At 36.9% G+C, this 19,551-nt stretch overlaps 1 protein-coding gene across 2 annotated transcripts in view; it reads right to left on the bottom strand.

The window, feature by feature from the left end:
- Positions 1-19,551, bottom strand: part of LOC150075219 (tetratricopeptide repeat protein 21B-like) — a 272,286-nt gene that overhangs the window by 248,053 nt on the left and 4,682 nt on the right. For both annotated transcript variants that reach the window (XM_090389257.1, XM_090389256.1), the window contains exons 2-3: positions 19,300-19,429; positions 14,885-14,995 (exon numbers count right to left, since the gene is read on the bottom strand). In XM_090389257.1, the coding sequence (XP_090245383.1) occupies positions 14,885-14,995; positions 19,300-19,429 (241 nt within the window). The remainder of the gene's footprint in view (positions 1-14,884; positions 14,996-19,299; positions 19,430-19,551) is intronic.

The following is a 19,551-nucleotide window of genomic DNA, read 5'->3' on the forward strand; positions in this document are numbered from 1 at the left end:
CATTATTCATCAATTGGCATAAGTTAGAAATTTTCCATACCAGTTGGCATAATTTTGCTAACAGAGGCTATGGTGAGAGGCCATCTGATGAGAGACAAGTAGGCCCTGAAGTGGCTGTCAGGATGACATCTTATATTTTAAATAAACAGTGGATTAACTTTTTGGTGAAGGCTGAAGCAACCTTATATTAAATCAATAACGACAATTTTGGCTGATTCATGGATAACAGTGTTATCTCTACCACTGTTATCCATGATTAGTCATGGATAAGTCTCTCCAGTGACAGATACTGAGTGCAGAAATACTTATAATTCACAAACTAGTTAGTTAGTTATTTGGTTTTTAGGAGCATTAGCAACTAAGGCCATATTGCTCCGGGAATATGCAGTGGTCATTCCCTGACCTTTCTGCATCCTCCGTACTTGGTGGTGGCAGGCTCGAACCCCGGTCTAATCAAGAAGCGTGTGCTACGCACTGCTGCTCCTTCCCACCTGGCTACGGAGGTGCCTAATTCGCAAACTATTTCAATTCTTACATTGAAATATAACCTTGCACTATTAAGAAATAATCTGGAATTACTATTACCCAAAAGTAAAACCTACAACTTTTCAGACCAACTAAATATTTTATCTATATCCTGTTGAAGCTATATGCATTGGTTGTAATTATTTAACACCTTCCCAATCTATGTATCATCAGCCAACTTTGACAATAAGCCAGTTGTGCTTTCATCAGTCATTAACAAACGTCAAAAAACAACAAGGAACCCAGAACCAAATCCAGTGAAACTCCACTTGAGATCTCAGTCCGCTCAGAGCAATAACCATTTATAAACACCCTTTGTCTCCTATCATTTAACCAACTTTCCTAACAATGTTCTAACTCTTCTGGTTTATACAAAAGGCACATAAATTAAATTTACAGTCAATAATTACACATTTCATCCTTGGAACCCTGTTGTAAATTGGAGAGACATTTGCATATCTCCAATCTACTGGGACTTCATCGGAGTTCAGAGATGCATAGATTATAATATACAGAGGGTTTGCCGATACATCCTGCTGCTTCCTTTAATATCACCTCAATATCCATCAACTTTTGGAACATTTACAGTGATCACATAATTGTTTAGTTCCCAATACCCATTATTTGGGTCAACAGTATTATCATTTAAATACTAATGCAAAAAACTTATTTAGCCATCAGCCATCTAATCAAAGATGTTACCAAAGCTATCTTGTAGTACTAGAATGGTTCAGTCCCTTTCTTCAAGTATTCACATGCAAAAAAAAATAAAAAATCCTTTATTACTGCATTCTGTTTTTTTTTTTTTTTTTTGCCAACATATTTTCAAAGTCTGTCTTAGTATTTCTTACTCCCTAACTTTAATTACAGATTAGTTTATATTAGTCATAATTTTCAGTATCCCTTCATAATTTATATTCATCCCATGCAACTTTCTTTTCTGTTGCTGATTTTATCAGCCATCACTTTGGTCTAGATCTAGAACAATAATGTTTAAAAGTATAAAAAGATAAGTGCTTCCAGAATTACTTCTCTTAGCATGTCTCATTTAGCAGTTGACCTTGTTAGATTCATCATCAGAAGCACACCCCAAATCTCATTTTTGCTTTACCATTGCTTATGTTGTACCATACTAACTTGACAGTTCTCATCTGTTGGGTATATTCTTCTTGAATCAATGTATTTGACAGTTGAAAGCATAAGCACCCACCCCCTTCTGGCATGTCTGCCTTTCCTACATATATAGGGTTTTTCCATATTCAAAACCCTATATCCAATATATCAGAATGATACCAAGTTTCTGATATTCCTGTTATGTCAACATTAGTTGATTTAACTAGATTTATTAATTATATTTCTAGCATTAGTATAAAATCATGTGAGAATTTGTCTTTTCATTTTCTTTGTAATCCTAACACATCTCATGCAGCTGCTTATGGAAAATACTTTTTCTAAGAATTTTCCAATTGGGTATTTAGTTCTAGCACTCTCTCTCTCTCTCTCTCTCTCTCTACAACCATTCAGTGGTTCTCCATCACATTCACATAGTCTTACAGCCAGGGTCAGCTGTTGGAGTCATAATGTTGTAAAAATACTCAGCAGGTGCTGGATTTCTATTACTAATTTGTAAAAAAAAGTTGTGGTTATTTTACTTTTCTAATGCAGTGATATCCTCTCTACCTATTTATTTATCACTTAATTCAGTTCCATCAACTTCTGGAACTGAATTCCAGAAAATTCTGGCACTTTAAAACCCAAATTGGATAACACTGACCAATCTCCTCCTTTGATTTTTGAAGCTATTTTCATGCTACCATCTATTAAAACTGTCTACTATTAGTTGGAACATAAATAAGAGATGGCAACATACTGGAAGATTTCAAGATAATATGTATGGTAATAGATACATTATTTGAAATGAACTTAAAGAATGTAAATATATGTATATACTCCCCAGAGCCCATGCATAAAACACATAAATTTATACATATACTGTACCCCAGAAAGGATTAAGGGAGAAAGGGGGGGGAAGATTATCAGAGTTCTAAACCCTTCAAAAACTATTTTATTTTTATTTACTAACTGTGTTTTCAGTAAACAAAGCAGAACTTTGTTATTATGGATTCACCTAACAATTAGTCATAATATGCCAAATGATGTCATGACTGATGGCCTTTTTGCCTGCACTCAATGTCACGTGTGTTCTAATTTTTTGCTAGCTGAGAGAGAGAGTCATTTCTTTGTGCAAGATGCCAAAAGTGCCCCACACTGAATTCAATTTGACATACTGTTAAGAAGTGATTGAATCTGTGAGGAAGTGAGTTAATGCCATGAAGCAAATTCAGTCTGGGGTGGGCTCAGATGCTGTAACAAACAATTTATCAGCTCATAATAGTATTAGTAGGAGCATAGTAATATATTGGAGAATAATGAATTAAAGCTTAAATGATAAAATGGTTACAAAATATAAAGCCATGTAGAACAAGTTTCATAAGATAAGAAAAAATGTTCTTGTGTCTGCAATTCTGCCCAGGCATGACAGTAAGGATTTCATGGTAAAAGCTCTGTGGATTAACTCTATGCAAGGGAAGAAATTTTTTTCAAAATGGCTGGCCTTAATTAGTAGATAGAATTTATTTTGTAAAGACAGTACCCATTTAAATAGAGGAAGAGCAAAGGTTTTTGCTAATGCCATTGAGTAGGTATTAACTGTTCAGAGGGAACTGCTAGTTTTGGGAAGTTGGTCCATGATCGTCTCAGGTCAGTGGCATGAGACAAAATTACACTCATATCCTTTATAATAGTGCTTGTGTGCAAATAGTAATTACCCTACACATTAAAAAGGAAATTGTAACAGAAGCAAAATCGACCAGCAATCTAAGACCACATGAAAAAATCCATTTAAGTAACTACACAGTGTGCATCGGGGTTTTCAAAAGCAATATAGTACAAAACTTAATTTGGCTATACAGTAATGACAAGAGTATTATAAACAAATTAAGTGAACTTGAGCTTTGGACCAAATCAAATAATGCTGATGTAATTGGGCTTACTAAGACATGGTGCCACACAGAAATACAGAATAAAAAAATTTCATTTCAGTGAACATTGTGTGCTCATGAGAGACAAGGAGAGATGGGGGAATGATATTTCTGATGAAAAGCTGCCTGAAGGCAGAAAGAATGTTTCAAATCAAATCAAGGTAACAGGGAGATTGAGTCAGTGTGGTATGAAATGATTTGCGTAAAGTGAAGATGACATTAGTGGTAATATCATCCAATATTACACGCCAAATGACTACAGAGTATAACAAAAATCCCTTTAGGTATATTGAATGGGTAAGTACAACTGTCTGATAATGAGCAACAACTTCAATTTGCCTCTTAAAGACTGGAAAATGCAGACCGGAAATAGATTATATGATAATCTATTTCCGGTCTGCATTTTCCAGTCTTTAAGAGGCAATTATGAGAGCTTCCTTGGACTCAGGGGAGGTACCCATAGACTTGAAATGTGCAAATGTGACCCCAATTCACAAAGGAGGATTAAAGGCTGACACAAGTAATTATAGGCCTGTGAGCTTAACTTCTGTTCCAGGAAAATTAATGGAGGCACTGGTTAAAGAAGCACTGCAGGATCATTTAGACAAGACTTCAGTTATAGCTCGGACACAGCATGGTTTTGTTAAGGGGAAGTCTTGCCTGACCAATTTGATTGGATACTATGATGCAGTTACAAAAGAACTGGATGCAGGGAATAGCTTTGATATTATATACTTGGATCTTAGAAAGGCTTTTGATACTGTTGCACATGGAAGACTGCTACACAAATTGGAGCAGTGTGACATTGGAGGAAAATTGCTGCTATGGATAAAGGGGTGGTTGAGGGGGAGAAGACAGAGAGTGGTAATCAATGGACACTGCTCGTCGTGGACTAATGTTATTAGTGGAGTCCCTCAGGGCTCAGTGTTGGGTCCATTATTGTTTTCTGTATTTATAAATGATATTGATGATGGTATATCAAGCTTAATGTCCAAGTTTGCAGACGATACAAAGGTTGGCAGGGTTGTCAAGGACACTACTGACACTATGCTGCTGCAACAGGATCTGGAAAGGTTGAGCAGATGGGCTGAGAGGTGGCAAATGAAGTTTAACATTGACAAATGTAAAGTACTACACATGGTAAACAGCAACCCCAGAGCAACGTATCAACTCTGTGGTACTACACTGACAGTGGTAGAGAATGAAAGGGACTTGGGGGTGGTTGTGCAGGCAGATATGAAGTTCTCTGAGCAGTGCAGACGGGCTGCAAGAGTAGCTCATGGTGTATTGTCAATGATATACAGGAATTTTTCCAGCAGGGATAAGGAGGTGATTATTCCATTGTATAAGGCAATGGTCAGGCCACACCTAGAGTACTGTATACAGGTCTGGAGGCCTCATTTCAAGAAGGATGTAGAGCTGCTGGAACGAGTATTGAGAAGGGCAACAAGATTAGTGAATGGAACAAAGGGGGTGCTCTTACGAAGAAAGGCTTAAGTTTTGCAAATTACAGTGTCTGGAGACTAGGCACCAGCGAGGTGACCTGATAGAGGTGTATAAAGCCTTGAATGGTCTGAGCATGCTCAATGCTGATGGGATTCTCCCTCTAGCTCAGAATAATCACCTGAGAGGGCATAAATTCAAATTGAGGAAAGACAGATGTAGGATAGACATGCGGAAATTTGCCTTTAGCCAGCGGGTGGTTGGTTGGTGGAACAGACTTCCATCCCTTGTCGTGGAGGTTGATAGCCTAAATAAGTTTAGGGCTCAGCTGGACAGGTATTTTGAACGAACAGAGGGGTGAAGTGGAAGTGGGTTTTTTTTTTTGGCTGATGCTGCATAAGCTTGCTTTCTTGCATCAAATGACTCTGCTAATGCTAATAACAGTCTTTTTTAAAAGAGAGAGAGAGAGAGAGAGACAGTACAAGCAAGTTCTAATATCCCAGATCTAGTTGTCATTAAGGAACCCAACTTAATCAAAAACTTAACACTAGGCAAACCAATAGCAAGCAGTGATCACAACACTATAATATTGGTTGTATATAAAGAAACATGTAATCTAAGGTAAAGGGAAGAGCTTCAAATTCAAGAGAGGGGACTACTACGGAATGAGATATTTGCTGGGCTCATTTAACTGGAGAGACTACTATTTCCTGTTGGATACAAATATGCTATGGGATATATTCAAGGAAGTTAACCTTGAAGCCATAAATGTATTTGTGGCAACAGTCGAATTCTGTAAACGTAAGATTCAAAAATTAAATTTGATGAATCTGAAGTGCTGGTCAAGACATAAAAAGCAGATATTGTTGAGAAATCAGAGACATGGTGTCACACAGATATAAACAGTTTAGAAATGGAATTTGGGGAGTACAATGTGTACAGAAAGGATTGACAGGGTAGGAAGGGAGGTCATGCTGTTAGTTAAGAAACACACAAAATCTAAGGAAGTGAATCCAGTTGACGCTGGCAGACAGTGCAATGTTGAGTCAGTTTGGTGTGACATAAGCACTGGGAAAGGGAAAATGGGAGGAGTGTGTTATAGGCCTAATGACTCTGGTGAGTACACTGAACAATTATGCAGAGAAGTAAGAGTGGGCCAGTAAATCAGAATGTCTTGTAATGGGGGATTTTAACTTTCCAGATATTGACTGGAACTTGTGGGTTGGTGATTTGCATGCTAGCAAGGCTTTTGTGGATTTATTGGATGATTGTTTTCAACAGCAACATGTTCGGGGGAAACCAGAGGTAGTAATACTCTTTATCTGATTATCAGCAGTGATTAATCATGCATTAAGAATTTGCTGATAAAGGAACCACTGGGTGAGAGTGAGCACAGTGTGCTGATGTGGGATTTACTTAAAGATGTAACTACCATCAAAAGGGTAAAAGGAATGGTTTTTGCTTTCGTAAAGGTGATTACAATGGTCTCAGACAGTTTTTAATTTCTATACAGTGGGATCAACTGATGATGTTAAAAACAGCAAATTTAAATGGGAAGCCTTCAAGGAATTAATCTTGGAAGCTACTAGGCTTTTCATACCAACTAATAAATACTGTTCAAGATTTAGACCTAAATGGATGTCAGATTAACTAATGAGCTTTGTGGTAGAGAAGAAAAATGCATGGGATGCATATAAATTATCAGGTGACAGAGAAGTCTATGGTAATCTGTAATCATAAGAAGCCTATGGTAACCTGTAATCATAAGATATCTACCTGTAATCTGACAGTCTCTAATCAAGTCACAAGGGAGGTTAGGCAGGTGAAGGCTGATTATGAGAAATTCTTGGCAAAGAAAAACAATAGACATTTACTTATGTAAACTCTAGAAGAAAGGGGATGACGCACATTGGTCCACTTGATATTGATGGTCTGACTGTGATGATCCTGCTCACATAGCTGCCAAACTAAATGAGTATTTTGCATCTACATTCACACATGAGGAATTCTGTAAGGAAGGGGAGGACAGAAGTTTACTAAACTCTAACAGGGAGCTAAATGATTTTGTAATAACAGAGATCAAAGTGGAGGAGAAATTGAACATAAAAAAGGCACCTGGGGGGATGGAATGTATACTGTTATATTGAAGGAGGTAGCGAGGGAAGTAAGCAACCACATAATTATTAGAGCATACTTAGATTCAGGAGAGGTCCCCATGGACTGGAGATGTGCAAATGTATCCCCAATTCACAAAGGGTGTTCAAAGGGTGACACAAATAATCATACACCTGTTAGTTTAACTTCTGTTCCGGGGAAAATAATGGAGTCACCAGTTAAAGAAGCATTGAAGAATCATCTGGACAAGACTGTAGTAATAATTCAGGCAGAGCATGGGTTTGTTAAGAGGAGGTTTTGTCTGACTAATTTGATTGGATACTATGATGTGGTCACAAAAGAACTGGATACAAAAAATAATTTTGATATCATATACTTGGATTTCAGGAAAGCTTTTGATACTGTTGTTGTTGAGTTTAGAGACACATAGGCTGGATGTCACGAACACTTCTGATACTGTTGCACATACTGTACAAATTGGAGAGGTGTGGCATTGAGGGCACGTTGCTACATGGATAAAGGGATGGTTGAGTGGGAGAAGGCAGAGAGTGGTAATAAATGGACACTGTTCTACGTTGACTAATGTTATTAGTAGAGTTCCCCATGGTTCAGTGCTGGCCAACTCATTTTGTGTATTTATTAATGACATCGATGAAGGTATATCAGGCCTAATGTCCAAGTTTGCAGATGATACAAAGGTTGGCAGGGTTGTTAATAATAATCCAACAGGATCTAGAAAAGTTAGGCAGATGGGCTGAGAAGTGGCAACTGAAGTTTAACATTGACAAATGCAAAGTAAGGGGTAGCAGTAACCTAAGAGAAATGTACCAACTGCATGGTACTACACTCAGGGAGGCGGAGAATGAAAAAGACCTGGGGTAATTGTGCAGTCGGATATGAAGTTCTCTGAGCAGTGCAGACGAGCTGCCAGAGCAGGTCATGGAATTTTGTCAGTGATATATAGGAATTTTGCTAGCAGAGACAGGGAGGTAATTATACCTCTGTATAAGGCAATGGTCAGGCCACACCTTGAGGCCTCATTGTAGGAAGAATGTAGAGTTGCTAGAACGAGTACAGAGAAGGACAAGATTGGTGAGAGGAACAAAGGAGTTCTCTTACCAGGAGAGGCTTAAATTCTGTAAGTTACAGAATCTGGAGACTAGGCATCAGCGGGGTGATCTGATTGAGGTGTACAACACCTTGAATGGTTTCAGCAGGCTCAATGTTGATGGGGTACTTCCACTTGCTCAGATTAAGAACCTGAGGGGGCATAGATTCAAACTGAGGAAAATTTCCCATTTCACCGGATGGGTGAAATGGGAAATTTTTTTTTTTTAATTTATTATTATTTTTTAAATTTAATTTATTATTTTTTTTGGCTGATGCTTTATAAGCTTGCTTTCTTGCATCATATGCCTCAACTAATGCTAATTTCTCATCTTTAAATATAAGTGCCTTATCTGGTAACAACTTAAAAAAAAAGTCCAGGTCCAGTTTCATCATCACTGAAAATATTGTTCCAGTTATACCTCAACAAAATATTTTTTAAATGATTCTCCTTTCACTGCTTTGTAGCTTCAATGTTGATGGCTGCACTTCTGTTGCATATACTTTTTTGAAAGACAGCTCATGATGAGTAAATTTCTGGAACCATCCATCTCAACACGTGAAATCTCCAATATTCAACTGATGCACAAATGATTCAGCCTTAGTTTTTAAAATACTTCTGTCTATAGGAACATTTTTACATGTATCATCATAAGCCATTCCAAGAGTACCTTTTCAAGATCTGGATACTTTGCCTTTTGTGCTCCAACCCTGCCTGGTGCAGCAGAATTCTCTAAAGCTTTAAACCTTTCTTTGATCTCTCAGAATGGTAAACACTACAGTATGTATGATGTATTTAGGAAAGATAGGGAAGACAGAAGTTGACCGGGCTAGCCAGGTGGGTAAAGTGCCTGCCTGGAGACCCAAAGGTCATGGGTTTGAATCGCACCTCGGGCTTGGATCAGAGTAAAATACAAAAAACTTTGGGAGCTGCATTATGGCCACAGAAGCCAATGCACCAACAACTAACAAAAAAAAAAAAAAAAAAAAAGAAGACAGAAAGGGTGGATGGATCATGCTTCTTATCAAAAGCAATCTGAGTGCAAAAAGAGCTTTTGCTGAGTCTGAAGTTACATCTGCCAGCAAAGAATCTTTGTGGTGTGAGTTAATTGGAAGCAAAGGAACAATGACAGTGGGAGTAATCTACAGACCAGAAGAATATGACAAGAGTCTTTACATGCAGATGGAATGAGCAAGCAAGCATGAATGTTTTCTTATGGGTGACTTTAATCTGTTCCAGATTGACTGGAATAAGTGGGAGGGAAGCTCACCATGGGGAAATTTTTTTAAAATAAATTAGATTATTATTTGTACCAGCATGTTAGAGAGAGAGAGTACTAGGGGTGAGAATAATCTTGACCTCATCATTACTAATGAATCAGATGACACCAAAGGACTTAAAGTTGAGGAACCATTGTCAGGAAGTGATCATGCAATCGTCAGTTGGAAGATAAAGAAAGATGTTGCAGTAATTAAAGGTAAAGGTATGGTTTTAACTTCAAAAGAGGGGACTTTGACAGTTTAAGGTGCTATGTCGCATCTGTGAATTAGGTGGATTGCTGAGGGATGGTGAATATTTGAATTACAGAATACCTTTAAAGCAAAAATCATGGAAGCCATGAACGCATACATACCGTTAAGAAAATATTGCAGGAAGAGGATGCAGAAATGGATGACTGTAGAACTAGCTGGACAAATAGAACAGAAAAAGATAGAATGGGACAGCAACAGAGCTTTAAAAAGTACTGAAGCCTACAACAGGTTCAAATTAATCTGTAATAGTACAAAAAATAGGGTCAGGTAGGCCAAGGTTGTAGGTGAGAAAGCACTGGCTAAGGGAGAAAAGAATGGGGCCAAGGAATTTTTCATAAGAAAGCTAATCAGATCGGACCCTTGTGCACTGGGTGTGGGAAAGTCTTAGATAACCCAGCTGATGTTGCGGATGAATTGAATAGGTACTTTGCATTGGTTTTTACTGACAAAAGGCCCTTCATGCTGAGAAGAGGCTGTGCAAGTGAGGCTGAGCCATATGAAATTAGTGATGTCATCATTACAGATGATTGTTTATTAGGAAACTTTTGAGCACGAAGGCAAGAGTTTAGGGAACAATTTCAACATAGTTTATTTGGATTTTAGCAAAGCATTTGACTCACTCCCTCATGAGAGGGACTATATAACTTTGAATATATAGTCCTATAACACATATAATGTGTTATAAGCCAAATGAGTACAACGAACAATTGTACAAAGAAAAAGAATGGGCAAGCAAATCAGACTGTGTTCTAATGGGGGATTTTAACTTCCCAGATATTGACTGGAACTTGTGGGTTGGTCACGCGCACACAAGTAGCAAGACTTTTGTGGCTTTATTGGATGATTCTTTTCTGCAGCAGCATGTTCAAGAGGGAACCAGAGGGGTTAATACTCTTGATCTGGTTATCAGCAGTGATTATTCGTCTAAAAGAATTTGCAAATAAAACCACTAGGTGGCAGTAATCACAGTATACTGATGTGGGATTAACTTAAAGATATAATTACCATCAGGGGTAAAAGGAAGGATTTTTGCCTCCGTAAAGGTGACTACATGGTCTCAGACAGTTTTTAAATTCTGTACAGTGAGACCAACTAAAGATGTCACCAACAGCAAATTCTAAGTGGGAAGAATTCAAGAAACTAATCGTGAAAGCTACTAGGCTTATCATACCGATTAAGAAATATTGTTCAAGGTTTAGGCCTAAATGGATGTCAGATGAACTAATGAGACTCGTGGCAGAGAAGAAAAATGCATGGGATGCACATAAATTATCAGGTGATACAGAAGCCTATGGCAGATATCAGCTAGTCTGTAATCAAGTCAGAAAAGAAGGTTAGGCAAGCGAAGGCAGATTACAAGAAATCTTTGGCAAAGGATGCTAAGAAAATCAGAAAAGGGCTTCTTTACTTATATAAATTCTAGAAGGAAGAGGATGAATCAGATTGATCCACTTGATATCGATGGTTTGACTATCGACGATCCTGCTCAGATAGCTGATAATCTGAATGCATATTTTGCATCTACATTCACACATGAGGAGCTATTCAAGGAAGGGAATACCAGAAGTTTATCAAAGTGTAACAGGGTGCTTAATGATTTTGTAATAACTGAGAGCAAAGTAGAGGAGAAATTGTTGAAGCTAAACATAAGAAAGGCATCTGGGGTGGATGGAATCTATCCAGTTATATTAAAGGAGACAGCAAAGGAAGTAAGCAAACCCTTAGCAATAATTATGAGAACATCCTTGGATTCAGGGGAAGTCCCCATGGACTGGAGATGTGCAAATGTATCCCCAATTCACAAAGGCGGAGCTAAGGGTGACTTGAGTAATTACAGACCAGTTAGTTTAACTTCTGTTGGGGAGAAAATAATGGACTCACTTGTTAAAGATGCATTACAGGATCATCTAGACAAGACTGCAGTAATAATTCAGACACAGCATGGGTTTGTTAAGGGAAAGTCTTGTCTGACAAACTGATTGGATACTATGATGTGGTTACAAAGGAACTGGATGCAAAAAATAATTTTGATATCATAAACTTGGATTTCAGGAAAGCTTTTGATGCTGTTGCATATGGAAGGCTACTATACAAATTGGAGCAGTATGGCATTGAGGATAAGTTGCTACAATGGATAAAAGGATGGTTGAGTGGGAGAAAACAGACATTGGTAATCAGTGGACGCTGCTCTTCGTGGACTAATGTTATTAGTGGAGTCCCCCAGGGTTCGATGTTGGGCCCACTGTTGTTTATGAAGTACATCGGGCTTAATGTCAAAGTCTGTAGATGATACAAAGGTTGGAAGGGTTGTTAATAACAGTAATGGCAGTGTGCTGCTGCAACAGGATCTAGAAAATTTGGGCAGATGGGCTGAGAAGTAGAAACTGAAGTTTAACATTTACCAATGCAAAGTACTGCATATGGGTAGAAGTAACCCCAGAGAAACATACCAACTGTTTGGTACTAAACTTAGGGTGGTAGAAAATGAAAAAGATCTGGGAGTAATCATGCAATCAGATATGATGTTCTCTGAGCAACGCAGACAGGCTGCCAGAGCAGGTCATGGGGTATTGTCAATGATATACAGGAATTTTGTTAGTAGGGAAAAGGTGGTGATTATCCCTTTATATCCTATAAAGTGGTCAGGCCACATCTTGGGTATTGCGTACAGATCTGGAGGCCTTATTTTAGGAAGGATATAGAGTTTCTAGAACAAGTACAGAGAAAGGCAACAAGATTGGTGAGGGGAACGAAGGAGTCTTCTCACCAAGAAAGGCTTAAGTTCTGCAAACTGCGGAAGCTGGAGACTAGCACCTGCGAGGTGATCTGATTGAAGTGTATAAGGCCTTGAATGGGTTGAGCACGCTGAATTCTGATGGGATTCTTCCACTTGCTCAGTTTACGAACCTAAGGAAGCATAAATTCAAATTGAGGAAAGACAGTTGTAGAACAGCTGTGCAGAAATTTGCCTTTAGCCAGCGGGTGGCTAATTGCTGGAACAAACTTCCATCTGTCATTGTGGAAGTTGATAGGTTAAATAAATTGAAGGAGGCACTGGATGTATGAAATTGATTTTTTTTGGCTGATGTTACATAAGCTCATGCACTCGTTTTCTTGCATCACATACCTCCATTACTACTACTACTACTAATAGGTTGGGATTACTGGTAAGATTCTAAGGTGGTCTGCTGGGTGGCTGCAAGGCAGAAGGCAGAGGGTTATGTTTAATGGACATTCTTCAGATTGGTGTAATGTCAGGAATGGGGTCCATCAAGGATCGGTTCTTGGACGACTGTCGTTCCTCTTTTTTTATAAATGACATCAATGAAGGGATAAAAGGAATGATGTCAAAATTTTCAGATGATGTAAAGATTGGCAGTGTTGTTAAATAATCAGTGCCAAGGAACGCTCCTTCAGTATGACTTCAACAAACTTCAAAGATTGGCAGAGAAGTGGCAGCTATGTTTTAATGCTGCTAAATGCAAGGTCTTACAATTGGGGAATAGCAACCCACAAATAAATTATACACTTGGTGGGGTTTAATTAAAAACAGTGGAGGAGGAAAGGGATCTAGCAGTTACAATATGGGCAGATATAAAGTTTTCTGAACAGTGTAAACAGGCAGCCAGGAAAGGCCATGGTGTCCTATCGATGATTTATTGAATGTTATCCTGTAGAAACAGGGAGGTCATAATCCCACTGAATAAGACAAATGTAAGACTCCATCTGGAATACTGTATTCAAATATGGAGACCTCATCTGAAGGCATTGAGCTTCTTGAACAGGTCCAAAAATGGGCAACTTAAATGATAAGATTGGCAAAATGATAACCATATGGGAAAAGACTCTAATTATGGGCGCTACAGACCTTGGCAACCAGGCACCTCAGAGGTGAGGTGTCCTGGTTGAAGTTTATAAGGCTCTGAGAGGGATTAGTAAAATGAATCAAGCTGGAATTCTCATTGTAATTTGAATTTATGGGCCCAGAACTAGGTGTCATAAATTCAAATTACAGGAGTTGAGGTTTAGATTAGATTGTAGGAAGTTTTCCTTTAGCCAGCAAGTCGTTGATTGCTGGAACAAGTTGCTTTCGCAGGTAGTTGAGGCTGACAGTTTGAATAAATTCAAAGGTCAAACAGATTCAAAGGTCAAACCTGTGTGAGGAGGGAAGCATATATATAATTTGTAGTTTCTTATCTACTTGGGTTTTTCTTTTTCCCAGTGCAGTAAAAGCCTGTGACTTCCTTGCACTATATGGTGAATACTATTACTAAACAATGTACTCATAGGAATGCTGAACTGCTTGGTAATGTCAGTCTTAGAATACATACCATTATATACAGCTCGTAAAATCTTAATTTTGTCATTGAATAAGTTAAGAATATGACACGAACCTGAATGAGTTTTGGCATGACTAAGTGGGCATATTTACTTACATATACATATATGGCATTACTTATTTATATATATGGCATATATCTTAAAATAATAAAACTATAAGTAATGCCTAAGAATCAAATTCTAATAAATTTAGTTTCTAATTTTCAGTACATATTTTAATATTTGCTTTTTCAAGTCTCAAAAACCAGAAGGTATATGCTATTCCCTTTAAAAAATCCAGAGGGTATAAGGCATATACACTCTCCACTACAGCCCTCTATACATAATGTATAATGAAATGAACTTCTAGTTTAGTTAACTTCATTGTACCAACGAATGATTTCTTACAGTCAGCCTGCAATCTTCTTATTTGCTTCAATAAATGAAGTAATTGATATTGTAATAAAAAAAATTAAAAACAAGACAGAATGGGGAAAATTTCTGGGTCTTTCTTTGTCTTTCAAGGTCATTAGAATGAATGTAAAATAGTATTATACTTGTGAAAAATTTGCTAAGACCTATCATATAGGTCATTAAAACATACTGGGATGTTGAAAAGATGGTTGCTATAAAGAGCTTTGACTGTATTATAAATATTCGGTTTAATTTTATTTTTATTATTATATCTTTTTTTTTTTTTTTTTTTTTTTTGACTGATGAAGATACAATTCACCTCCATGCATCATCTGGCCTTACTAATTCTAATATATTGTACATTATTTAAAAAACAAAACACATACCAATCACTGTGCACTTCCGATGAGCATATGTTAGTGCTAAAATACTTCCTAACATTACATCTCTATTATCCTGTATAGTATCGAGCTCTCTAATGCCTTCTTGAACTTTACCTGGTTAAAAGAATAAAACTCTTTTGAGAACAGCTATATATATATATATATATATATATATATATATCATAAAGATTAATGGGAAAAAAGGAGAATGAAAAAGGACCTCATGACCATAATAGTATAATAAGTAGGTGAATAAATAAAGGTAAGAGAATAGATAGATAATAGATAAATTGAGAGTGAAGGAAAGAGAGATTACAGAAGTACACAGAGAGAGAGAGAGAGAAAAAAAAAAACTGTGCAGGAAGAGAGAAGAAAAAATTAGGATAAAGAATTAGAAGAAAAATTAAGAGAAAATATTCTTATACATATAAAGAAATAAGCCAATAATATATATTAGATACATACATGATTGCTGTTGTTTTGGTTTTTAAGAGCATTAGCAACTAAGGCCATACTGCTCCGGGGATATACGGTGGTCATTTCCTGACCTTTCCACATCCTCCGTATTTGGTGGTCACTGGCTCGAATCCCGGTCTGATCAAGAAGCGTGGGCTACACACTGCTGCTCCTGCCCACGGAGGTGCCTTTCAAGCATCAACCACTAGAATCACAAGAATTGCCCAACAAGACAACAATAGTGTCCTCTGTTTCTAACAAAGTACATGCCATGGCAAAGTAGGACTATATCAAAAAATAGTAAAATAAAAATTGTAATAATTATAAAAATGTAAAGTAAAAATTAATTAGGTTATAAAGGAGGATATAAAGACAGCCAGCATGAAATTTAAGGTTGACATGACACAGGAACCGAAAAAAGAAAAAGAAAAAATGAAAATAAAGTTAAAGCTAAAACAAAAATTACTAAAAACAATAATACTGAAAATAAAAGCTATTGTTATGCGTAGACAAAAGCATTTGGCTTATTTCTTTATATGTATAATAATTTTTTTCTTCATTTTTCTTCTTCTCTCTTCTTGCACAGGTTTTTTTTTTTTTTTTTTTTTTGCTCTCTACATACTTCTGTAATCTCTCTTTCTCCTTCACTCTCAACTATTCTTACCTGTACTACTTTTCTTACTTATATTACTTTAATTTAGTCTCTTACCTTTATTTATTCACATACTTATATATATATATATACATACACACATTTCTACTTCATGAATTAGGCAAGTGGAACATTTGAAAACTTCTAGCTCTTTATCTGCATTAAATATTTCTGCATAATGGAAATGAAAATTCAATTAGAATTTTAAAAACCAAAGGGTCAAAAAATGTATCATATAGTTACTTAAATATCAATAATTATATTTAAATCACCTTAAATCCATCACAACTGAGTTTGGGCAGTTTTGTATTCAAACTCAGTTCATCTGAAAATGACTCCCCACATTTCAGTAGATTTTAAATTTACTCTGTTTGTATTTGGAAACAATAAAAACAAAACTGCACATTTCCAGTAATCAATAGTGTATGTTATATCACAATCAAATTCCTTTATAATATTACAGGATTGCAGGAGGATATTTCGATGCAGTTTTTGAAATTAAATAAAATTTATATGTTAAGGTCACATACTCAGCCTCGGTCTTCGGCGAGTAAAAAAGATTCCTCTGATATCAAAATCGAAATGTATGGCATACAAATCAAATTTTATTTGAAATTCTTAAAGGGTAGACAGTTTCTTCTTTCTTTGCAGCACATTTCTCATTTAACCAATGTGTACTGGTTAAATTGATTGAATTAAATTGGTTAAATTAATTGAAGTGTTGAAGGCTTTAAATGGATTGAGTACACTAAATGGTGATAGCACAAATAAGAGGGTATAAATTTAAATAAAAGAAGGGCAGTTGCAAAATAAATACACAAACTTTGCTTTCAGCCTGAGAGTAACTGACTTGTTGTAAAACTACTATGTGGCATTGTGGAAGTGGCTAGTTTGAATGTTACCATTTCATAGGTAACATTTTTCCTAGATACTGTGTTTTTTGTTTGGATCTGTGAATAAGGGTATTAAGGGCCTTAATGAGCCCAAGGAAAGTTTTTGTTGGTAACTTCTTACAGTAGTTTTAACTCCTTAGGTAGAAAAAGCAGATATATTAGATATGCAGACCAATTAGAATATGACAGACCAAATCAACGAGTAATGTTGATTTAGCATTGGCATTAAATTTATTTAGGATATCAACTTCTACAACACAGGATGGAAGTTTGTTCCACCAACCAACTACCCGCTGGCTAAAGGCAAACTTCCGCACATCTATCCTACATCTGTCTTTCCTCAATTTGAATTTATGCCCTCTCAGGTGATTATTCTGAGCAAGAGGAAGAATCCCATCAGCATTGAGCATGCTCAAACCATTCAAGGCTTTATACACCTCAATCAGATCACCTCGCAGGTGCCTAGTCTCCAGACACTGTAATTTGCAAACTTAAGCCTTTCTTCGTAAGAGCAACCCTTTGTTCTATTCACTAATCTTGTTGCCCTTCTCTGTACTCATTCCAGCAGCTCTACATCCTTCTTAAAATGAGGCCTCCAGACCTGTATACAGTACTCAAGGCATGGCCTGACCATTGCCTTATACAAGGGCATAATTACCTCATTTATCCCTGCTAGATAATGTTTTATTAAATGCAAACATTTAAAAGACATATACCTTTTTCACATGATAGTAACTCTATAGAAAAGGTTACGACATTTCTGAAACATCAAGGCTTTTAAGAAAGCATTCATTTTGCTAATAGCATAATATTTTAATAGGAGGGCTGTTCAATAATGAATGATCAGAAGCCGACCAGGCTAGCCGGGTGGGTAAAGTACCTGCCTAGCAACCCAAAGGTTGCGGGTTCGAATCTCGCCTCGGACTTGGATCAAAGTACTGCAAAAACCTTGGGAGGTGCATTATGGCCACAGAAGCCGATGCGCCAACAACTACCAAAAAAAAAAAAAGAATGATCAGAATTTTTTTTTTCACAACATACCTTTATTAATCATCTATATTTTGATGGTCCTTTTCAAAGTAGTCCCCATTTGATGAAATGTACTTCCTCCAACATTTCTGCCATTCTTCAAAAACATGATGGAAGCCATTTTCTGACAAGTGTTTGAGAATCGCCTCCGATGTCTTTACAACTTCTGACAACTGGAAACATTTTCTTTGTGGCTACTTCTTTAACTTGGGAAATAAAAAAAATGGCAGGGTGTGAGGTCAGGGCTGTAGGGCAGATGAGGAACACATTTAACATTAATTCTGGATAAGTACTCGATGACAGTATCAGCCAAGTGAGGTCTCACATTGTCTTGATGCAGCATCCATCCACCTGTATGCAGTTGTGGTCATTTATGACAAATGTGATCCCACAAAGAGTGCAGTATAGTTCTGTAATAAGGTACCATAACAGTTGTATGACATGGCTGGCACAATATGCTGATAAACCATTCCTTAAATATCAATAAAGAAATGACCATAACCTTTCCAGCAAAAGCCACAACTTTTACTTTTTATGGTGTTTGCAATAATGCAGACTTCCAAGCAGAGCTTTATTGATTACTCTCAGTCAAAATGACGAGGCCATATCTCATCCACCATTATCACCTTGTGCAGAACCTCACCATCTTCAGTACCCATCCATTGCAGCTCCTGACAAAACTCTATGCAAACTTGCTGTTGCTCAGATGTGAGCAGTCTTGGAACCAGGTGTGCACAAACAAGTGTCATATGCAAAAGGTCATGGATAATACCATGTGTGCATGCTTCCTACTGATATTCTCAACATCTCTGCCAGTTGCCTAACTGTTATACCATATCTTCTCTCATGATTACAGAAGCAGTGTTTATGGTTTCTGTGGTGATGCCAGTGGTTGGAGCTCCAGGCCTGCCGATGTTTGTGATTGAATTATGTCCATCTTTAAACATTTTAAACCACCTGCAAGCTGTGCTATTTGGGAGCAGAGATTCGCCATAAGCCTCTTTTAACATTTCATATGCGTCAGCTGATGTTTTCTTGAGATGAAAACAAAATCTGAGAGCAGCATACTGTTCCTCATATGTCACATCCATTGTTATGTAGGCATAACTGAAAATGCATAAACTTGACCGGCTGCCAAAGTCACACCATGCACACAAGTCAACTGTGCAGTTGCTATGTGATGCACTTTGGTTTGATCTTAAATTCAGCAGCTCAGCTAGAAATAGCAAGCAGTATAGTTGTTCATGAAAATTTATGATCATTCTTTATTAAAGAGCCCTCATAATATATTCTTTTCAATCAACTACTTTCATTAGAAAATTAAGATAAATTTCAGAACAAAATTTTTAAAACATTACTTTTGAATTAAAGTATATGATAAAACTTACCTGATAATATTAAAGAAACACCATAATAAAATCTGTACACAGGATCACCAGTATATTTTTTTAGCCCATCTGCTGCAGCTCGCTGCATAGAATTGTAGAATTTTTCTCTACAGTAGTAATGGATTTTGGCCTGAATTTTTAAAGAGAAATAATAAAAATATATAAATAAATATATAAGTTACAAAAGACAGTACTACTGCAAATACATTACAAGTTTTTTGTAACAACCACTATATAAAACTTAATTAATAG

This window comes from Mastigoproctus giganteus, chromosome 14 (assembly GCF_048544385.1).
Source record: "Mastigoproctus giganteus isolate SK-2022 chromosome 14, ASM4854438v1, whole genome shotgun sequence".
In the NCBI taxonomy this organism is placed as follows: domain Eukaryota; kingdom Metazoa; phylum Arthropoda; class Arachnida; order Uropygi; family Thelyphonidae; genus Mastigoproctus; species Mastigoproctus giganteus.